The 19,701-nt window shown below is 48.2% G+C and overlaps 2 protein-coding genes across 7 annotated transcripts in view; both read right to left on the bottom strand.

The window, feature by feature from the left end:
* The window catches only part of PPP3CC (protein phosphatase 3 catalytic subunit gamma), a 53,360-nt gene extending 47,785 nt beyond the window's left edge, over nucleotides 1–5,575 (bottom strand). For all 3 annotated transcript variants that reach the window (XM_077805989.1, XM_077805990.1, XM_077805992.1), the window contains exon 1: nucleotides 5,355–5,575. In XM_077805989.1, coding sequence (XP_077662115.1) covers nucleotides 5,355–5,406 — 52 coding nt within the window. In that variant the 5' untranslated portion in view covers nucleotides 5,407–5,575. The remainder of the gene's footprint in view (nucleotides 1–5,354) is intronic.
* A 1,923-nt stretch (nucleotides 5,576–7,498) lies between these two features.
* SLC39A14 (solute carrier family 39 member 14) overlaps nucleotides 7,499–19,701 on the bottom strand; it is a 29,200-nt gene continuing 16,997 nt past the window's right edge. For 3 of the 4 annotated variants that reach the window (XM_077805604.1, XM_077805603.1, XM_077805605.1), the window contains exons 5-10: nucleotides 16,910–17,079; nucleotides 15,176–15,298; nucleotides 14,291–14,476; nucleotides 13,904–14,111; nucleotides 12,733–12,917; nucleotides 7,500–12,128 (exon numbers count right to left, since the gene is read on the bottom strand). In XM_077805604.1, the coding sequence (XP_077661730.1) occupies nucleotides 11,982–12,128; nucleotides 12,733–12,917; nucleotides 13,904–14,111; nucleotides 14,291–14,476; nucleotides 15,176–15,298; nucleotides 16,910–17,079 (1,019 nt within the window). In that variant the 3' untranslated portion in view covers nucleotides 7,500–11,981. Of the gene's footprint in view, nucleotides 12,129–12,732; nucleotides 12,918–13,903; nucleotides 14,112–14,290; nucleotides 14,477–15,175; nucleotides 15,299–16,909; nucleotides 17,080–19,701 lie in introns of all 4 variants that reach the window. The other variant, XM_077805606.1, reaches the window with a different exon arrangement.

Raw genomic sequence — 19,701 nt, 5'->3', positions numbered from 1 at the left:
ATAATGACGAGAGAGCAGTCATATTTTTAGCTACCAAGACCCAGTTTAGAGCACTTGCTCAAGCCAGGTTCATATTATAAAGGTTGATAGACACATGAACTGGTGGTCCCACTTCTAATATACAGGACCGAGCAGGAGACATTTAATCCCAGATGCACATTATAGTTTAATCTTTCACTCTTCCATAAGGTATTAGAGTGCCACGGTCTGCAATGCATTTGATTTCTGTTGCACTTTTGGATATATCATCACATGATCTGATAGCATTAGCATGAGTTTTGCAGCAGACAATTCAAGCCCCGGCTGCAAGCTGTCCCATCTCAAACCACATCAAATTAAGACCACCTGAGCTAAGAAGTGTCTTTGGGGCAGAAAAGATCAGTCATTAATTAAGGAATATTCAGTGAGATCTCCAGATTTCTATAGCCCTTAATGGTATAGCCATATCTATGCTCAAGATCTTGAGCCTTGTCCAGATGAGTACTTGTGCTGTGACACCACCTGGCTTTTCCACTGATGTGTCTTAAGTCAGCTGGTATTGGAACTTTTAGCGCGGTGCTCCAAAGATTTGAGAAAGCTCCCCTCGTCCCCCAAACAAGTTTGCACCCTTTGTCCTTACTTTTAACCACTACCTACAGCAGGCTCTCTCATTAGACAAGATAAACCAATTAAGTTGGTTTATCTTGTCTAATCTTACAAAAGAAAACATTAAATATTATGGGAGACCCTCACACATATATTTATGTCTTTTAATAAACATTTCCCTCCTATTAAGGTCCATCTCTGTGCCTCCTTATAAGATTCCCATTCCCAGTGTATGCAGTTTTAGGCTAGTATTTGATATTTTTATCCATGTGTTGTGTTATGAAATAGCTGTACAGCATCTGTGAGTACCTCAGATAGGGGAGAAATATATTCAACTTCAAAATAAGAATACTGTGTATTAACAAGGTATATATTTTAAAACCACAACTTTTTACGAAGTGCAAGGCCTCAGAACAGTTTTGACCTAGCATGGTAAAGCAGCGAATTTTCTAGCTCCTTCTTGATTCGCTTTGACACAATCTGAAGGAACCCCTTCAAAGCCACAGAAAAGCAGAATATACCAAATTAGAATCAACCCTACAGCTCTCACTCAGTGGTAAAGCTCTCATTGAAATCACTGGGAGTTTTGCCCGAATATGGACTGCATAATCAGACCCCATCTTTCTAAAAATAACAGCTGCCCTATACTAAGAGTTGCCCATGCCACAACTGATATATGGGACATGGCCTGCACAAAAAGAGCAAGATGAACCATCTTTTGTGCATTTATATTCCACTCAAAAACTATGCCTCATCTGAGCTGAACAAGCATACTGTTAAGACATCACCTTGACCAGCACACAGTGTCTTCCATTCCCATAAATACTGAAATCTCCAAGTTTTGGCTACCTCTTATTAGGAGTCCTTCTTTCCTAGACTTGCTATTTACTCTCTTGGCTAATTCCTCAATGGCATGCTGCCATAGGTCTTGAGATCTAACTCACGTTTGGAAAATCCAAACCAAGAACTAGACTCCTGAAACGAGAAAGGAAACACTGTTTTATCTTGAGAACTAAACGTTCTTATGATAAATTTGTTGGGTGAATTGTCAGAGCAGCAGCTCAAGCACTAGCAAAGAAAAGCTGAGGGCTTGTAAACTCACCCCCTCTTATGCTGTTCCCTTAATACAAATAAGCTGCATATGCAGCTATGAGACTGACAAAGTTTGAGTGTTTGTGAGAGAGGAGCACACAGGGAGTTCTGAAAGATGATAAACTCTATCTTAACCCGAAGAAACAATTCTTGTTTGTGGGAGATGTCTATCAATGTGGTCTCGACCAAAGCAGGAACTGCTAAATGCTAATCCCAGCATTAGCTATCATTCACAGCATGGCCTTAAGAAAGTCACTTTATTTCTTAAGGGCTTCAGTTTGCCCAGCTGTAAAACAGTGAATATGCTTCCTTATTTCACAGAAGGGTTGCAAATTAGTGGCTAGCCAGCAGCACTATATAAGTGTTAAGTATTACATTATAAAGCTATTACGTGGATTACTGAGAAACATGAAACGGTGGTTGTAGCCAAAAGAGAAAATACTAGATTTTAGCAATTCAGTTCCTCATAGCGATTAGTCAAGATCCCAACACACTGACATAACTTGGTGACTTTTTTTCAGGAAGAAGTAAAGATGAGGCTCTCGTTTCTTTGCCTTGATCTGGCCAAGTGTTGAAATAACAATATCAGGTTTTTTTAAGAACTCTTCATAAAGACAAATGTAAATATAGCTCAGTAGTCAGGCTGCTCTCTCCAGTCCACTCGAGTCATCAGGACATAACTTTTAGTTAAGATAAAAAAATCAGGATCCCCACTGCAGACAGCTACTCTCACTGTCACCACTACTTTCCAGACTATTTATTTTACACCCAAGGGTGATAGTTTATCCTTCATGTACAATGAAATAGAACCTTTACCGTACAACAGACATGTCTGAAGGCCTATTTTTACAAGTTACTTCTTTGTAGATCAATGCCCTATTTACCCAGAGGAGGAGAGGTGTACAGCATTATTCCCTGACAACATGCTTCACCTCTGTCCTGGATGATCCACCAATAGGTGTGAGAAGGGAGGTCAGCCCCCATGGTACACCCAATTCTTAACGACAGGTTTCAGAGTAGCAGCCGTGTTAGTCTGTATCAGCAAAAACAAAAGGAGTACTTGTGGCACCTTAGAGACTAACAAATTTATTTGAGCATAAGCTTTCGTGGGCTATAGCCCACTCCATCAGATGCACAGAATGGAACATAGAGTAAGAAGATATATATATACATACAGAGAACATGAAAAGGTGTAAGTTGGTATGGCAACTTCATGTTCTCTGTATGTATATATATCTTCTGACTCTATGTTCCATTCTATGCCTCTGATGGAGTGGGCCGCAAACCACGAAAGCTTATGCTCAAATAAATTTGTTAGTCTCTAAGGTGCCACAAGTACTCCTGTTCTTTTTACCAATTCTTAACCTCACTGCTGAGACTGCTAATAAGGGGACTGAATAGAAATTTCATTTGCAGTCCCATTTCAGAGGGTTCACATCTAACTAAAGTATCACATTCCACCATTATGAAATGCAACAAAACTTCAGAGGCTTTTGATCTATGCCAGGCCTTTTTAGTAAAAAAAAAATATGCAAAACTATACCTATCTTAATAGCTGAGTGATTTTGCTTCAAGTAATGTCTTGACAGCTTCCACTGAGACCTACTTCTGGCCATGTCGAAACTATTAACAATGTTTGAAGATTAAGATGTTTGGTTAAAACAGACATCACTTGGTTTTGTGCCGAGCTGCTTAATAGTGATATCTCATGAACCAGAAATACAAGGGGGTCTAACACAGGACTGAAAAACTGAGCTGCTTTAAAATAATAGGTATAAGTAGACAAACTTGAGGAACTACAGTGTTTCCACTTGCTTATGACTGAACATAATTAAGGCTAATGTTTTCACAGTCCTTTGGAAATGTAAGTTCTTAAGACAAACATTATTAAAATCTGTAACAGAACAGGAGAAACTTTTTCAGTGCAGGAATTGAACAAAATTAGCTCTGATTTCTCTTTAGGTTTAAAATGTGAATACATTTTACAACCACCTTTTAATAAGTGCAATGCAACCACCTTTTAATATTTTTTTTAAAAAAATCGATGAAATTCCTCCCAAGGCATCCAAAGCCAGTCCAAATCACAGCACTCTAGCTATAGGGCAGCCTCCTTATGAGACTATCCCCCATGCTTCACTACATACTGTCAGCATGCATTTGTGTAGTGAATGATCATACGGTCTCCCTTTAAGCTCCAGTGAACAACTCACTACATGTGTGTGAGCTCCACCTGGCTGAGGACTAATTATCAAAGGCCATTCCCAAACTCTGGCTTTCTAGATATCGCACTGCTGTCTAGACCCAAAGATACTCTCTCTACTGAATGTATTCAATCTAGTGCATCCACAACGCACACATCGTTGTTAATAGGATTTCCCAGAAATGAGTCCAAAGGCTCAGCTACAATGTAAGCTAACATTGTGTTAATATACAAGAGAGCTGAATTGACATTACCCTCTCATTTCTAGCAGCAATATTAAACTAAAATCACAAAAAAGACCAAATGTTAAACATCTAACCAACTCACAGGAACCTCAGGGTCCTGGCTGTCACCCTGTTTCACTTTGTCTATGTATCAAGCAGCAGCTATTAACATCTGAACAGGTAAAAATTAATTTGGGCCCAGGTTAGAGTAGTAGGTAGAAGTGACAGTGTAAGCACCTAAATGGTCAGCAGAGGCTCCATACATGTGAAATTTGACATATTTCTGTCCATATCTCGGTCCCTGTCACAGGATGGGTTCAGGGTAGCATGACTGAATATAACAATTTAAGATGCCCAAGTGAGCAGCTGTTGTAACGGTGCAATTGTATAGCAGGGACGGCTGCTGAGCAAAAATTTAAACAAATCAAACATATAAAATAGATGTTCTCCAATACGTGGGTATGAGAGATGGCATTAAATTAATTAGGGCAGCTAAATCTACATTGTACAAGCTTCCAACTAATCCAGGAACTTCTCGATTAACATTTTGCCCTCCTCTCTATTAACCGCTTCCAACATCATCAGCTCTTTTAAAATAGCATGGAGGAGGTGAGGTGCTCAGCCCAGGGCAGCATGCACCAAGCACAGCATGTCAAAGCAGAAGGACTTCAGGAAGACACTCAGCCGCAGGCACAAAACGAGGTGCCTTGCACATCAGGGGCTAGGGAGGGCAAGGGCAAATCTCCACCCTTCTTGGAGCCCAAAGCCCATCAGCACTGGCCAGGGCTCGTCTCCGTGAAGCTGAGTGCCCAGACTGGAAATGGGCAAGTGGGGTCGCCCACGTGCCCACACCGCCCCACCTGCGGGGGGAGGGGGGACACAACCCTCAACTCCCTAACCTCGCCCCCCTCCTTTACCTGTGAAGAGCGAGCTCAACAGGAAAGCCAGCTCCCCACCCTGCACCGCTCACCCGCCTGCTCCCTGCAGGCAGGGCCCCCCCCAGCCCCCGCACGCACACTCGGGGGCCCCTCCCCAAACGCAGTAACCGCCCCCCCCGCCGCCGCCGCCGCCGCCTCTAACGGTGCCCAGCCCAACCGCCCCAGCCTCCCCCTACGGGCCCAGACCGCGGGAACCCCCAGGCCCCTCCCCTCGGCAGTCACAGCGCGGCAGCCCCGTCGCCACAGAACGGGGGGAGGGGGGGAGGGGCAGCCCCGCCCGCCCGGCCGCGCCCCGGCCCCTCCCCGGCCCCTCACCCTTCACGATGCGCTCGGTCGTGGGCAGCTTGTTGTGGCCGCGCCCGGTCATGGTGCCGCCTCCCCGCGTCGGCTCCCGGACCGCCCCTCCCCGCGCGGCCTCCCCCGGGGAGCTGGGACTCCGACGGCGGCTGAGCAGGCCCCGCTGCTGGCGGCGCCGCAGGGATCCGGATCCGCTCGGTGTCCGGGCAGCGGCGGCTCCTCCCGAGCTCTTCTTCTCCCCACCCCGTCCCCGAGCCTACGCCGTTAGCGCGCAGGCGCCGCCCTGCCTCCGCCTCCCGAGCAGAGAGCGCGCAGGCGCCAACCCCCTCATGTCCTCTCGTGCGCAGGCGCCACCTCCCGTCCCTGTGCTCCTCTGCGCGCATGCCCCCCACTGGTGTTCCTCCCCAGTTCCCCACCCCCCCGCCCGGCCCGTGCCCGGCGCACGCGCACGGCCCCGCCCGCGCTGACGCTCTCCCGCAGGCGCCTTTCGGAACGGCCCGCCTCGGAGGGCACGTGACCAAGCTGCGGGGAACCCTTTCCTCCCCACCCCCCCCTCTTGCCTGACCAGTGTTGCTAGGTGACGAGGGTCCGGCCCTGCTTGCGGCCTGCGGCGGGAGCCAGGCGTCCTGAGCCCAGGGCTAAGGGTCGCCTCCCGGAGCCTGACTCAGCTCCTGGACCGCAGAGCTCGTGCCCCCTCCGGGAGGAGACCCAGGGTCGCCCTCGCTGCCCCCTTGGGAAGAGGGGGCTGGTGCTGCTCGCTCTGAGGGCAGAGCTGCAGGGGCCCCCTCCACCCCTTAACCCAGCATCCTCTTCTCCCAGAAGGGACCGCCTCAGGGGAAAGGCCTCCTGCCCAACGGCGGCAGAGGCCCAAAGCGTGGCCCAGACCACAGGATTTTGCATCCTGCAGGAAAGCATGGCAGGGTCGTGAGAGGACACTCCCTCTCCTCTCCTCCCCCCACCCCGCCTCCCCCGCTTCGTGCAGTAGTTTTCCTTTGATGACATGTGTAGGGATTGCGATGCACAGAGGACACTGCCTCCACCACTCTGCCCCACCGCCCACCTACCTGCTAATGCACATTGCCTCGCCGCTGCCCTAGAAATAACAGGCTACAGGGCACTCAGCCATCATCCCTAGCCCCAGGGCTCAAGCTAGCCCTTCAAAAGGCAAAAGGAGACATCACGCACTCAGAACACAGGGCTCCATTAACGCACGCTCTTCAAAGGGTATGCATTTAACAAAACAAGAATATTAGGCTCACCTTTAAAACAGGAAAAAAGGGAATTGCAAGTACTCCTATACAGGCAGAGTAATTGAATGAGACTGACAAATTTAGAGATAAAGGATAGGCAGCAGTGACTGAAACCAGAAGCGTGAGAATTATTGGTAAACAGGTACCCATCTTTAGAGAAAACAGTTTAAATGAGCCATTTTTAAAATTGGGGAAAAGTCATTTTAAATTAGCAGAGAAGAAGGGTTAACTGTAGCAAAAATTGCAAACGTTTCTGGGATTTCAACTGAGCCAATAGTCTGAGGTACAGAGTTGCTGACAGAAATAAATAAATAAAGGTACTTGTGTAGCCATGATTTTAAAACAGTCAAGCAGCTCTGGTCTATACTCAACATAGCCAAGTTAATCCTGCAGAAACCTTACTGATCAACCGTCTGGATGAGCATGCTTGATTTCTCAACTCAAACACTGCATTAGGAGGACAGCAGTAAGTCACATTTGTCCAAAATTTATTGTTCAGTGTTATGTATTATAAGGGCAGCCAGGTTGGTTCAAGGTTTGTTTGTTTAAACCTGGTGGGAAACCGTTGTTTTTGAAAGCAGTAAAAAAAATTTATTTAAACAAAAGTGATTACAACCAGGCTACTGCAGTTTTGGGCTAAGCGTACAAGAGCCTGGAACGTGATATTGAGTCAAAACTGACTATGCTCATTTTAAAAAAATAAATAAAGCAGCAAGAATGACACAGGCACCTCTGGCCCAGACTCGCTTCATGTGAACTAGAGTGAAATCCACAAGGCATCCCCAAGCCCCTCTAGGGGACTCTAAAGTCATAACAGGCAATTGGCTTGCTGCATGCACAAAGACAGCATTTTGAATGGACATATCGTTTTAAGAAGGTGAACACTTACAAAGTCAAAGTGTGAGAAAGGGGCACCACAAACCAAAGTATCCAACCGATCAAATGATGCATGAGTGGGCATCAATGCCATCTTCTGTTTAAAATGCAGCACTGCACTTAAAGCCAGCATCCGCCCAAGCTGGGTAATCAGAAGTTATAGATGGAAAAGTCATATTACATCATCCAATGCAGCCCAGCCTTCTAATGTAGGATCGCTCCCTCCAGGCCACCCCTACATCCCGCACCCCCCAGTCTAGTTTTAAACATCTGAAGTAATGAAGCTTCAGTCTTTTCCCAAGGGAGACTATTCTGCAACCTAAACAGATCTCACCGCAGGGAAGTTCTTTAATATTCAGGCTATATACTGCCTTTAAATCAGAATTCAATACTGCACAGAGCACACTTGCCATTCTCTTTCATTACAGAATAGATTTTAATTTATGGAATTTTACAAATAAAAACTTTACAGTTCACAAGACATAAGTTATGTTCTTTGTTTCAAGAAGTGTTTCAACAAGTATTTCTTATAACACCTGAGATATTAAAATACTGAGATGGAACTTGAGTTTCTAATCAGATGTGTAAAGGGAAATATAAATAAAAACACTCACAAGCTCAACTTAATGTCAATTTCCTTTCTCAGCCATCCCTCCGGCCCCTCCCACACACACCTTCCCTCCCTCAGGTTTCTACCATCCTGCACAAACAAGAGAGAGGAGCCTCTTCCAGGCACCCCTTTGAAATAACACATTGATTACCTGCCTCCCCCAGCTACACGTGTACGTAGAGAATGTTTCGTAGGTAACTCTCCCTAATTTCCAGCCTGCAAATTTCCTGATGTAGTCAGCTCCCAAGAACACCTTGAAGGGAAACTAGAGAAAAGACTCAGGATTTCTCTGTCATGTTCAAGGGCTCGGAACAGCCCAGAGGAAATTACACATCGGTTCTTATAGTTTCCTACCACCTGGAGCACAGCTTAGTTTCTAGTTGGTTTGTTAGTAAGTACAATTTGGGGGGGGGGGGGGGATGATGATGTTCCAGGAGATGGGCCGATTTGCCAGATGCTGACAGTGCAGTGCCTCCTCTCCGTGTACCATTGAACCATCCTTGCCAGAGATAGCTCTGGAACTATGAAAAAGCTAAGCCATTTTCTTCTCCCTTTTGGAATGCACTAGATGTCATGTGCTTTCCAAAAATTTCCTTGAGAGAGAATAGGCAAGCCAGACCTTTCCCCTTAAAACAGGGGTTAAATCTCTCACTCTCAAACATTACGTAACTCAGCTAGAGGGCTGCAGCTCTCCTACCAGTGGTAGTGCATGCTTTTTGACCGCAGGCAGTGTCCCTCTCTAGTACTGTTCCCAGAAGCTTGCCTCCTCACTGTTACAATGAGAACTTCTCCTGGTCAGCTGCTGCTGACAGATGCTGGCCTGACCAAAAAATTTCCCGTGTGACTCACACAAAAGAGTGCCATCCTATTCCATTCACCTCTCAACTGGGCAGCAGGAATCCCACAATGATGGTTATCCTGTGGGAAAGGACATGGGTCTACTGCTTTCCAGAGGCCCCTATTCTAGTTCTTTTATAAACATGTCAAGGAAGGGTTTGGTGAAATGGAGTTGGCAAAGTTGGGCCAACCCGTATCAAGCATTCATTGGTAAAAGATGGTCTAAACTAAGTAGGGTTTAGGCCTGGGCCATAAACAGCAAGAATGGCGTGAAGAAAAGTCTTTCTCCTGGCAATGGAGGAAGACAGTATGCCAGCTACCTAAGATACAGGCAGTGAACGTGAGATACCGCTGACAAGGCTGTGGTCCCTTGCCCAAGTTGACAGAGCTGCTCTGAAACGGTTTTGATCCTTTTCTAAAATAGGGCAGCCCAGTAGGCTACTATGGATAATTGGTCATGTAAACAAAAGGCTGTATTGCACAGATTACTACAGGGTTCTACACTGTACCCTCTCTTGTTCAACATGTTTACAAGGACTCTGGGAGTGCTACAAAGGAGACAGGGACTATGGTTTCTGCCGTATGTAAATGACACCCAGCTCTCTCTCTCCATTAGGGCCAATCGTGGACGGATGACTGACAGCTACAGGAGATTGGGGTTTGATATCCAGTCTTCATTGAGCACGTTAAAAGGAAATAGTTAGGCATTAGAAGGCAGAAGTCCGGCAGTCAAACCAAGTCATGATCCTGTTGGAGGCGCTGAGCCTGCCACAGCGCATGCTGTTGTCCCAGGTGGTTTTGGTTATGACATCTATTCCTTTGGAGTCACTCCGATCTCAGCTTGCCCTTACTGAAGGGAGGCAGGCAGTGGGCCTGGGTGTAGCTGCCCAGCTCACATTTACCAAAGAGGGGCCTAAACCCTTGAGGTGTAGGGTGTGAAAGCATTGGGTATGATAAGTGAACAGGCCTTTCACCTTTCTTCTGAAGGGTTGCAGGGGGAAACCATCAGGAATAGCTTCTGCTCAGCCTCTGCCACGAGGACAGCACAACAAGGCAACACAACTTTGTGTGTCAACGGACAAGTTACGAGACAAGGGACTGGACAACAATTGTTCCCTTACCAGGGAGCCGATCAGGCAGACGGAATGATCATGAGAGAGAGAGAGAGAGAGAGAGAGAGAGAGAGAGAGAGACTGGCAGCAACAAACTCGACACTCCTCACAGAAATAAGAATAATCACCATCCCTAGCTCTTATCTCGTGTTTTTCATCAGTAGATCTCACAGCACTTTACGATAGAGGTCAGCATCATTATCCCCATTTTCCAGATGGGGAAACTGAGGCACAGAAAGGGGGGGGGGGGGAGTGACTAGCCAGAGGTCACCCAGCAAGCTAGTAGCAGAGGCAGGAACTTCTGTTAGTCAGCAGCCACAAATTCACAACCATGGGAGGCAGAATCTGGAACAACCCAAGGGTGAGGGGAACCTCATTCCCTGCCCAAGCTGAAGGGGCCAAACATTAACAATAAGTCAGTTCATCTAGGAATCGAAGGAAAGCTAGCCCAGAAGCAGAGCTCTGAAATGCCTTTAACTCCCTTCCCAACTCCTGCTGCTACCCAGAGCTGGGTTCCAGTTCCACAGACTGTGTTCCTGGGACCCTGTGCCGTGAAGAAAAAGTACAGTATTTAAAAAAACAACAACCTTGCAACTCAGCAGTGTCAGTGTTTAAAACCAGATGTCCAATTCCAAGTGAACCTGGTCACAGTGTAAGGATCGCTCTCACAGGAAAGCCTGAGAAACTGGCACAAGGACTTGTGCTCCACACCGCCCCGGTCTGAATGCAGCTGCCATGCCCTTCCCTTGCAATGGTGAGATCCGGCAGCATCTTCGCTTCACGGCGCAGCTACCTCCGCTCTCAGAGTGTCCCGAGTTAGGTTGGAGGGACTCCTGGGAGAGGCTGCGGCGTTTGGCTGTTCTACCTCCTGGAAGCCACCCAGGAGTGTCCATTAGTGTCATTCTGACCAGCAGATGCAACTGTATAGTTCATTAAATCCCTACAGGAGCAGCATAACTTTCCTGCCAAAGCCAGTCTGACTGCATGTCAAACACTTCTCCTGCCCTGGTATCTTCAGTGCTGCCTCTGCAGCCAGTGGGAAGAGACCAGAGCAGCAACAGCTGTGACTAGTTTTCAAGCGCAGGGGGGGCAGGGAAACCAAGGCTGCCTGCCCAGTTCAGTACCCACTACCTGTGCCAGGAAAGGATCGATTCCAGCACAGCAGCAGGATACGTTCTTGCTCATCCCTCTCCCTGTGCAACCTTCCCAGACCTCTTCATCTCTCTTTCACACGCCGCACCTTTCCTCCAGCCCAGCACACTCTGCAGAGACATTGGCACGTGAAGCTTTTGGAGGAAGGAGACCCTTTCTCGAACAGGTCTCTTGACTGCATATTTAGGTCCAAAAGGCAGGCATGCTCCCCATGCTCAAGAGAAACACCAGATACCTGCACAATCGGAGCGTTGGAGGCTACAGGTAACGCGGGTAAATACTGGGGCTGTCCTGGGACCCATGGCTGTTCCCCTGCCTCGCATTTCCATTGCCTGTGGAGGGACTGAGTACGAGGGATGGACAGGCACAAGCCTCAAGCACAGCGTCTGCCTTGGTAAAGTAGCCTCGCCTCCAGCGCTGACCCCACATCCATCCCCCATCCGCAGCCACCCGAAGAGGATGGGAAGAAGTCATGTCCATGGTTGGAGCTCTCCGAAGGGGTTGATGTAGCCAGAAAGGAGCCAGTGAGCCCGTTCTCCTGATCCTCACACATGTCCTTTCCAGGAGTCCCTTTGACGCAAGGAGAGTAGAGGAAGGGATGCTACACTGGAAATAGGTCCTTGGGTCACTTTAGGTCTAGGGCAAGGAGCTTCATCAGCCCCCCTGAAATAAACAATACAAAGTCTATGGAACAGTTTTAATAGACATGCCTCTTTTCTTTAGTGCTTTTGCAATGCTGATGTCTCATACAGGTGCTGTCAGTCCGTATGCTTGCAGGTGGGAAAGCCCAATCAAACCAGGCCCGTCCCTACCCTATCTGGATCTGGCCTGAGAACATGGTGAGCAGCAGCATGATAATGAATCCTGTCAGCAGCCCTGCGTTCTGGATAGCGAAGGCAATCAAGGCGCTGCCATTCCGCTCGTCCTCCTGGCTCACTTCATTCATCTCAGGGAACTGAGAAAAGAATTGGAATGTTTCAGTCGTGGAAATTCTCCGCCCTCCAATCTCTCTGTGAATTTGCACATGCAGATCCCAGCGCTGTATACCCCCATCTATTATTAGGCATTAATTTATATAAAGCTGTTCACAATCAAGGCCAAGTGTTCTTGACCCTGACCAATCCTGCTAGGCTAAAATCTGATAAATTTACAGCTCAAAGTGGTCTGGCTATAGGTTAGCTACACACCCTACATTTGGTGGGCACGAGGGAATAACCATCCCTCTGTATGCTCTATTTTCCCCCATTCTCCCCTCCGTGCCCAGGGTTGCAGATACTTCTGACTTACACAGGTCCAGTCAATACCCCTCCTCAAAATCACCCAGAGGCCTCACTGTGAAAAGCCAGGAGGGAACCCTACTGTACTGCACATGATGTTACAGAGCATTGCCGTTAGGCAAGTCCTCTTAGCTCCCAGAGCCCTGTATCATCAAAGCTTTCCTGTACAACAATAATCCTGACAGAGGCTCATCAGCGCTCATTGGCCAGTGGTCACTGCAGAAAAAAACCCTGCAATGCTCCGATTCCCTATCCAGCAGCTACTGTTGGTTTGGGATTTACCATATCAGCCAGTGCAATGTAGAGGAACATCCCACCAGCTAGAGCAAAGATCCAGTTGGCAGAGAAGTGGCTGCCTGCCACGATCCCAAAGGCCAGCCCTAGGTAGCAGCAGCAGGCCGAGATGAAGTTGAAGAAGAGCGCCTGCTGGATTGTCATTCCGGCATTTAGCAGGATGACAAAGTCACCTGCAAAAGGGAGGATCACGTAAGGAGAGGAGGAGACAGACAGCTACACATGACCATCTATGGGATGGATGCATCAGCTGCCCAAATGCAGCATCCCACTGGAGAACAGCACTCAGCAATCAGGCCCCCTGTTCACTGAGGTGCTTAAGCATATGTGTAACTCTAGGCATGTGAGTAGCCCCACTGAAGTCAAAGTCAATGGGACTATTCAAATGCTTCAATGCTCAATCCTCTTGCTGAATCAAGGCCTTACATAATAAAATAAATAATAATAATGCCTTGCTCTTATAGAACATCTCTATCCATAGACCTCAAAGTGCTTTTAAACAGAGAGTAGGGTATCATCATCCTGATTTACACCTGGGGAAACAGAAGTAAAGAGAGGGGAAGTGACTGGTCTAAGGTCACATCGTGAGCTGGCAGTAAAGGCAGGAATAGAACCAAGGTCCTCCTAACCCTCAGAGCAGTGCCCTACACTGCTCAAGAAGCAGTCTTGTGTCAAGCCACAAATCTATGCAGTTAACTGCAAGAATGAGGCCACCCTAGCCCAAGGGAACCAAAACTTTGCAACACTGACAGAATCGCTGATTTGCCAGGTGCCTGAGATCCACATCTACTTCCATGTGTCACTCTCTACATTCAAACACAAACACATAACAGGCGTTTTACCAGCTGTCTCTCAATCTAAATTTAATCACAAACACCCCTGGTTTTCAGAACAGATTACACCATGTGATCCCACAGTTTTCCTACCCTGGCTAGCACGGTTTCACATACCGTCCTCCACCACATGCACACGCGTCTCTTTAAATGACTGAGAAGTTGGTACACTTTGTTGACGGTTGAAAGACAATGGTGAAATAGGTTCAAGTTAAACAAGTGCTTTCATGCGTTCCTTAAGGACTTAAGCACTTAAGCACATGCTTAAATATTTGGCTGGATGGGGAGCAAACGCAGTTAAGGTGCACAGCTGAAGAGCCACGTACCCAGCTCGTGGGGGAACTCCTCGCAGAAAATGGCCACGGAGGTGCTGATCCCTTGGAAGACAGACACGGTGAAGGAGGCACCGATGGCCAGGCCGTCGATGAAGTTGTGGAGCCCGTCACTCAGGGTGATCATCCAGGCCAGCGTGCCAATGTCAGAGTATCGCACCCCCTTCAGCCAGTAGCACGCACTTTGGGAAGCCTGCAGGTCCTGCAAGGGAGCACCCCAAGTCACACGTGAACCCCACTGGCTGGGTCTCCAACCCACGCCCGACTGTGGACAACTCCACTTGTCTTACTGCGCTGCCCAGTGCCATACCCATCTCTGCAGACTAAGCCAACGCCTCCAAACAGCTGTAACTGGTAACCCCAGGGGAGATAGGCACTAACCTGGACAGACAGAGAGCCCACAATGACTTTCTCATCCACAGATGGGTTCTTGCACTCTAGCTCACTGGTTCTGTGAGGGATCATGTGATCCATGTCCCCATTCTGCAGCTTTTCAGTGACGCCTTCCTCCTGGTCCTTCTTGGAGGGGAGGGTCTCAGGGCTGTAGTGGCTGTGCCCGTGATGCTGCTGGAAGGATACACAGATTCACAGGCTTTAGCCACATGCAGCATGGATGCATGCAGTCACTTGTACATTTCTGGCTCATAAACGCCTGGGGCATGCTGATTATTTTATCTTGCCCACAAGCTAGAACAGGAAACCTCACAGACACGGTAATGCTGAAGCTGACTAAAACCACTAGGAAACTAGAGTCTCTTTGATTATTGAAGCCCAACATTGTGATTGTACATTTTCATAGCATCTTTCATCCCAGAGCACTTCCACCTCTGCTAACTGACTGTACAAACTACACACACACACACGAGTCACTATAACTACTTCTGGGATGGCATGTGACAGCTGTTGGGGTGGATCAGGAGAAGGAAGAAACATACAGCATCATGCCCAAGTGCCTCTTACTTCCCCCTTTTCTGTCAAAAATATCATCCTCCCCCAAATGTAAAAAGGAACCACTGTTTGTTGTACAAAGATTAAGCTTTTCTATTCACACACAGGATTTAAGAGTCAGTAAAGCAGGTGGCCTTTCCAGAGTGCACCAGTCAAGGGCATGCAGCAGATTTAGATTCCACTCCAAACTGAAAAACGGGGTGAAAAAAATGGATTTTTGAAAATTGCATCAGAGTAAACCCATTGGGAAGCACCTTTCTGGCAGCGGTACCATCTGGGAATGCCTAACCCGCTCCTATGGGACTAACTCAACCTCACCTGATCTGTCTGCTTGAGAAGCATCTTCAGGATTTTCTCTGTGAAGAAGAACAAGTAAAAGCCCCCAAAGACCACTGCAGATTTGGAGACATAATAATCCTCCTGAGGGTTGAATCCAAAGGCCTGTAGACAAGGGGCAACAGAGAAAGATTTGAGAACCATGAACGCCAGCAGCGTCCCTCACCTCCCCTACCCATGTCTCTAGGAGCTCTCGGTACAGGGACAGCAGAAGAGCACTTCAGTTAGTCTTTTCTCCCCCAATGAATGCTTCAGGAAAAGGCTTAACACACCTAATTGTGCAATACTACTGCATGCTAGAAGGGACTGTCTTCCTGACCCCACACGTAATCAGCTCATGCCCTGATGCACGAGGATTGTTAGCCCATCTCATTTTTAGCTCAGACAGTGTCACTGCAGATCCTACTCACATTAATCTAAAATGTCCAATACCTCTATAAATCTCTCTCAGCTACTCATCTTGATATCCTGTGGCTGCGAGTTCCACCGGTTAATTATAAAATGCCTTTGCTTTAAATCTATTGGTTTTTAAATTCACTGTCCCTCCTCTCACAAGTCAGATGTGAGTATAAACATAGGCAGGTGGGCCAATTAAATCTATTGTATTAGCAAGTCCACTCCCAGAAAACATCATTAGCTGTCCTGTCCTCTCCTCTCCCTTTTGAGCACAGAATCAGGAGAAGCAACTGCACCAACAATCGCTGATCAGGCACCTGCATTGGGGATTTCTGGACAGCAACTCCACTTTTCTCAGCTTATTCATTTCTTGTGTGCATAGAAGGTGTTTTCTAGCACAGGGGCTGGGGATCCTTTTATATCAAAGCCCAGATGGTCTAAGTCGCTTCTCACAACGAACTCACCACTGAGACTATAGCCTGGAGCGCGACCACTCTCGGCCAGCACGAACACTGAGCCGTATAGAAGGGACGCGAGTGGCACCAACAGGCAGCTCAGACTCCGCTCAACACGGAATCTTCTCTCTACCCCATCTGCTCTCTACCATAAAAGTGACCCAGTCAAGCCTGGCTTTGTTCACACGTCAAAGCCACTTTCTTTATATGGCCTGAGAACGGCTAAGGCCTGGTCTACGCTTGAAAGTTAGGTTGCCATAGCTCAGGGGTGTGAAAAAACACACAGCTATGCTGACCTAATCCCCACGGTGGACGTAGCTAGGCCGAAGGACAAATGCTTTTTTTGACACAGCAACTATAGCTCAGAGAGGTGGTCTTCCTACAGCAACAAAAAACCCCTTCCCTTGGTGCAGGCTGCTTCTAAGCTATGGGGTTATGCCAGCATAGCTATGGAGCCATAGCTGTACCAATATAGTCTCCATAGTGTGGACGTATCCTAAGGCTTTGAGGTCCTCTGAGCAGTGCTAGACCATGGCCAGAACCTCATCCTGGCAGATAAGTAAATACAATCAGGGTCATTTTATAGATAGGCACCGAAAGGTGAGGTGGAAGTGACTTGTCCACGGTCACACGGTCAATGGCAAAGCAGCTAGGAGCTTAACACAGTCATACAGCAGCATTTAGCCTTGCTGATGGACCTTAAACATTTCCAGCTCCCAGATGCAGGCACAGACCAGGTCCGACCAGATCTTTGTCTCCCTGCAACATTCACTCATGTTTCTCTTCAAGTTCCACCGGCTTCTCCTCAAACCAGGGAGCGCAGGCAGACAGACACACATGACAGGCCCGAGGGCCCTCACCATACCTCAGGGATGAGCTGGAAGAGAGCATTGGAGTAGAGAGTTCCAATCGCCAGAGCTATGAAGTAGAGGAGCAGCCGCTTGTAAAAGGTCTTCTTCATGAAGGGCACCACGCTGGCTCCCACCAGGGAGCAGAGGGAGATGACGGTCACGCAGAGGAAACCGTAACCCCAGACTTCAGCGTGCGTGCCAACCCCACCCCAGTTACACCACAGAAGGCAGGAGAGTCCAAGGAAATCAACACAGGACAGCAAAGAAGTGAATCCACACCAGAGAGAGAGAGTGGGAGGGGGAGAAGGGAGGAGAAAAAGGGACATTTATTAGTGATTTCATATCAATCTCGAATTGGTTCAGGGAGGCCAGAAGCAAACCTGGTACAAGATGGCTCTGGAACTCTGACATGCTGGCCCCTTTGGGGAGGGAAAGATCGTGGCTGGAACACTACAGGGAACGTGAATCATCAGAGCTGGCCCTACAGCCCACGCTCCAGAATGCGGCTGCTGTGACTAACTGCACCACAGACTGATGAGAGGATGGATTCTCTCCTTGGGGAGGCCGGGATTTGGGTGAAGGAATGAGATTCCTCATCCTAACAAGGCTCTTACTTTAAAATAAACACTCCAAGAATGGAAGTTAGCTTGTGGCAGGTGGACGTGAAGTGTATTTTGAAGACAGAAATAAAATCAGGGTCCTACTCCCAAAACAGATTCACTTTCCTGGTGACCTTGTCAGACTCCCAGTGGGCACATGTCATTCCCAGAGGCATAAGGCCCATTTAATGGGGGGGGCCCGGGGTCAGAGTTCCAGCATTCCATGGAGCACTTCAGTTTTACAGCCAGCATCTCATACACTCCACCCTCATCGCACAGTGGAGCCGATTCACCCTGTGCATGCCTAGTGCACTCATCACTGGAGTATCTGGGCACCAGACAAAATCAGAGAGGCCAAGTGCTCTGCCTGGGCTGTCCGAGACCCTTCCAGCCTAATGGATTAACCTGCGTTTGCGTTCCATGCCGTGGGAGTTCTCCTGCAACGTGCATACCATGGGGGTGGAGTGTACACCATCATTTCAGTTCCCATCAGATCCAGAAACAAGGCATTTTGTTTGGTTTTTAAGAGAAAAAATACAACAAAGTTACAGTTCTGGAGCTGAAAAATACCTCCCCAAGTCCCACAAACAAGGGGCTCCATCAGACTCTGGTTTAGAGATGTGATAACAGCCCTTGCCAGCATGGAATATGCAGGAATACTGGGAGTTAGGTTAAGACCACCAGGCCTGGAGACCCAACATGAAACATACTAGCTTTGTTTTAGCTTGCGAGGGGCTGAGAGAAACAAGCACCAATCCTGTTGTCCCCAACTCCCTCTGCTTGCCAGCAGGCAGCTGACTGAAACAGCCAAGAGATCTTGCACTCTGGAGCACTGGCAAAGAAGGGTAATATCCATTTACGACTAGATATCCTGTCTTCTTCAGGGCAGTACAATGCACACACAAATGCTCAACGCAAAGCAGCCCTGGGATCACAGTGGAAGGATCACTCCAGTGAGAAGCTGAGATTTTATTTTAATTCCATGACTTCTAGGCTGAAAGTTTGAGGATCTAAATGGATTTGAGGTCCCTAAGTACCTAGACCCTGCTGAGAAAATCCTGCTGCCAGAAAGCAGGATGCTGGAGGAACGCGTGAGTTTCCAAAACCTGATTGTAAAGCACATGGGAATATTTATTTAGCTCCAGAATTGTGCAATTAAAACAAAAATTAGTTTGTAATGTATCTGACAAACCCATCAGGGCACCAGGAAACCTCACTTTGCATAGATCTTTCCAGGGGCTCTGCTGCCTTTAATCAGCAAGACTGGGAGCCAGAAGAAAGCTGGGATCCCCAGGCAGGAGGGGTTTCTTCAATTCCTTCTGTGCATTTTTACCCTCTGTTCCTTCCTTCCTTCCTCTTTCACACACCCTTCTTATGAGCCCCAGGAACGCCCCTACACCAGCCTCTGCCCATCAGACCAACGCTGACACAGCACAGATGCTGCCAACCCAGCACAGGAGTGCCCTGTCCTCTTAAAGCTCCCAGATGCTGCCTGACGTACTTGCACATGCTTGGTCTATGCTTAGTGTCACTCATCACGGGCAGGCTTTGGGAAGTCTCCCCTTTGGCAACCAGGAACATGAAGAGCAAGAGATCTTTATTATTACAATCTCACAGGAGCTAGGACCACCCATGTTTCGAACCACTATTACCGGCGGAAGAGAGGGGCTGTGTAACCACCCAGCAGGAGTCACGTGTGGGAGGGAGCTCTCTTCTCCCTCCCTCCAGAGCTAGGATCCCTGCCAGCTGCACTGCAACTACAGGATATTGCTGTTCTCAGAGAGGCTGCAGGCAACCCCACAGGAAGGAAGGAGGAAGCAAGCTAGGATGGCACAGGGCTCCCCATGCTGCCTGAACACCAAACGTTAACCCTGAGGGGACCACGTGATGTTTCCTGGTGCTCAGAGGAGCAAGGTGGTCCTGGAAAGCCACTGGCAGGAAGCCAGCATGGAAGAGAAGTTTCCCTCTGCCTTGGAGACAGAGGGATCTGTTTGGGAGGAGCTGGGTTGTAAAGGCAAGTGGGAGAGCCAGCCCTTTGAGAGAGAGAGAGAGAGAGAGAAGGGCAGGGTGTGTTCTACTGCACCTCTGGGATCATCTGGAAGAGCGTATTAGAGAACAACGTCCCGATGGAGAGCGCGATGAAATAAGTGAGGACCCGTCGGAAAAAGGCCTTGTTGGTGCAGGGCACGATGAAGACTCCAAGGAGG

The sequence above is a fragment of the Eretmochelys imbricata genome, chromosome 26 (assembly GCF_965152235.1).
Source record: "Eretmochelys imbricata isolate rEreImb1 chromosome 26, rEreImb1.hap1, whole genome shotgun sequence".
NCBI classification, from domain to species: domain Eukaryota; kingdom Metazoa; phylum Chordata; order Testudines; family Cheloniidae; genus Eretmochelys; species Eretmochelys imbricata.
The sequence above is the reverse complement of the archived record's forward strand: the minus strand, read 5'-3'. Positions and strand labels throughout refer to the sequence as shown.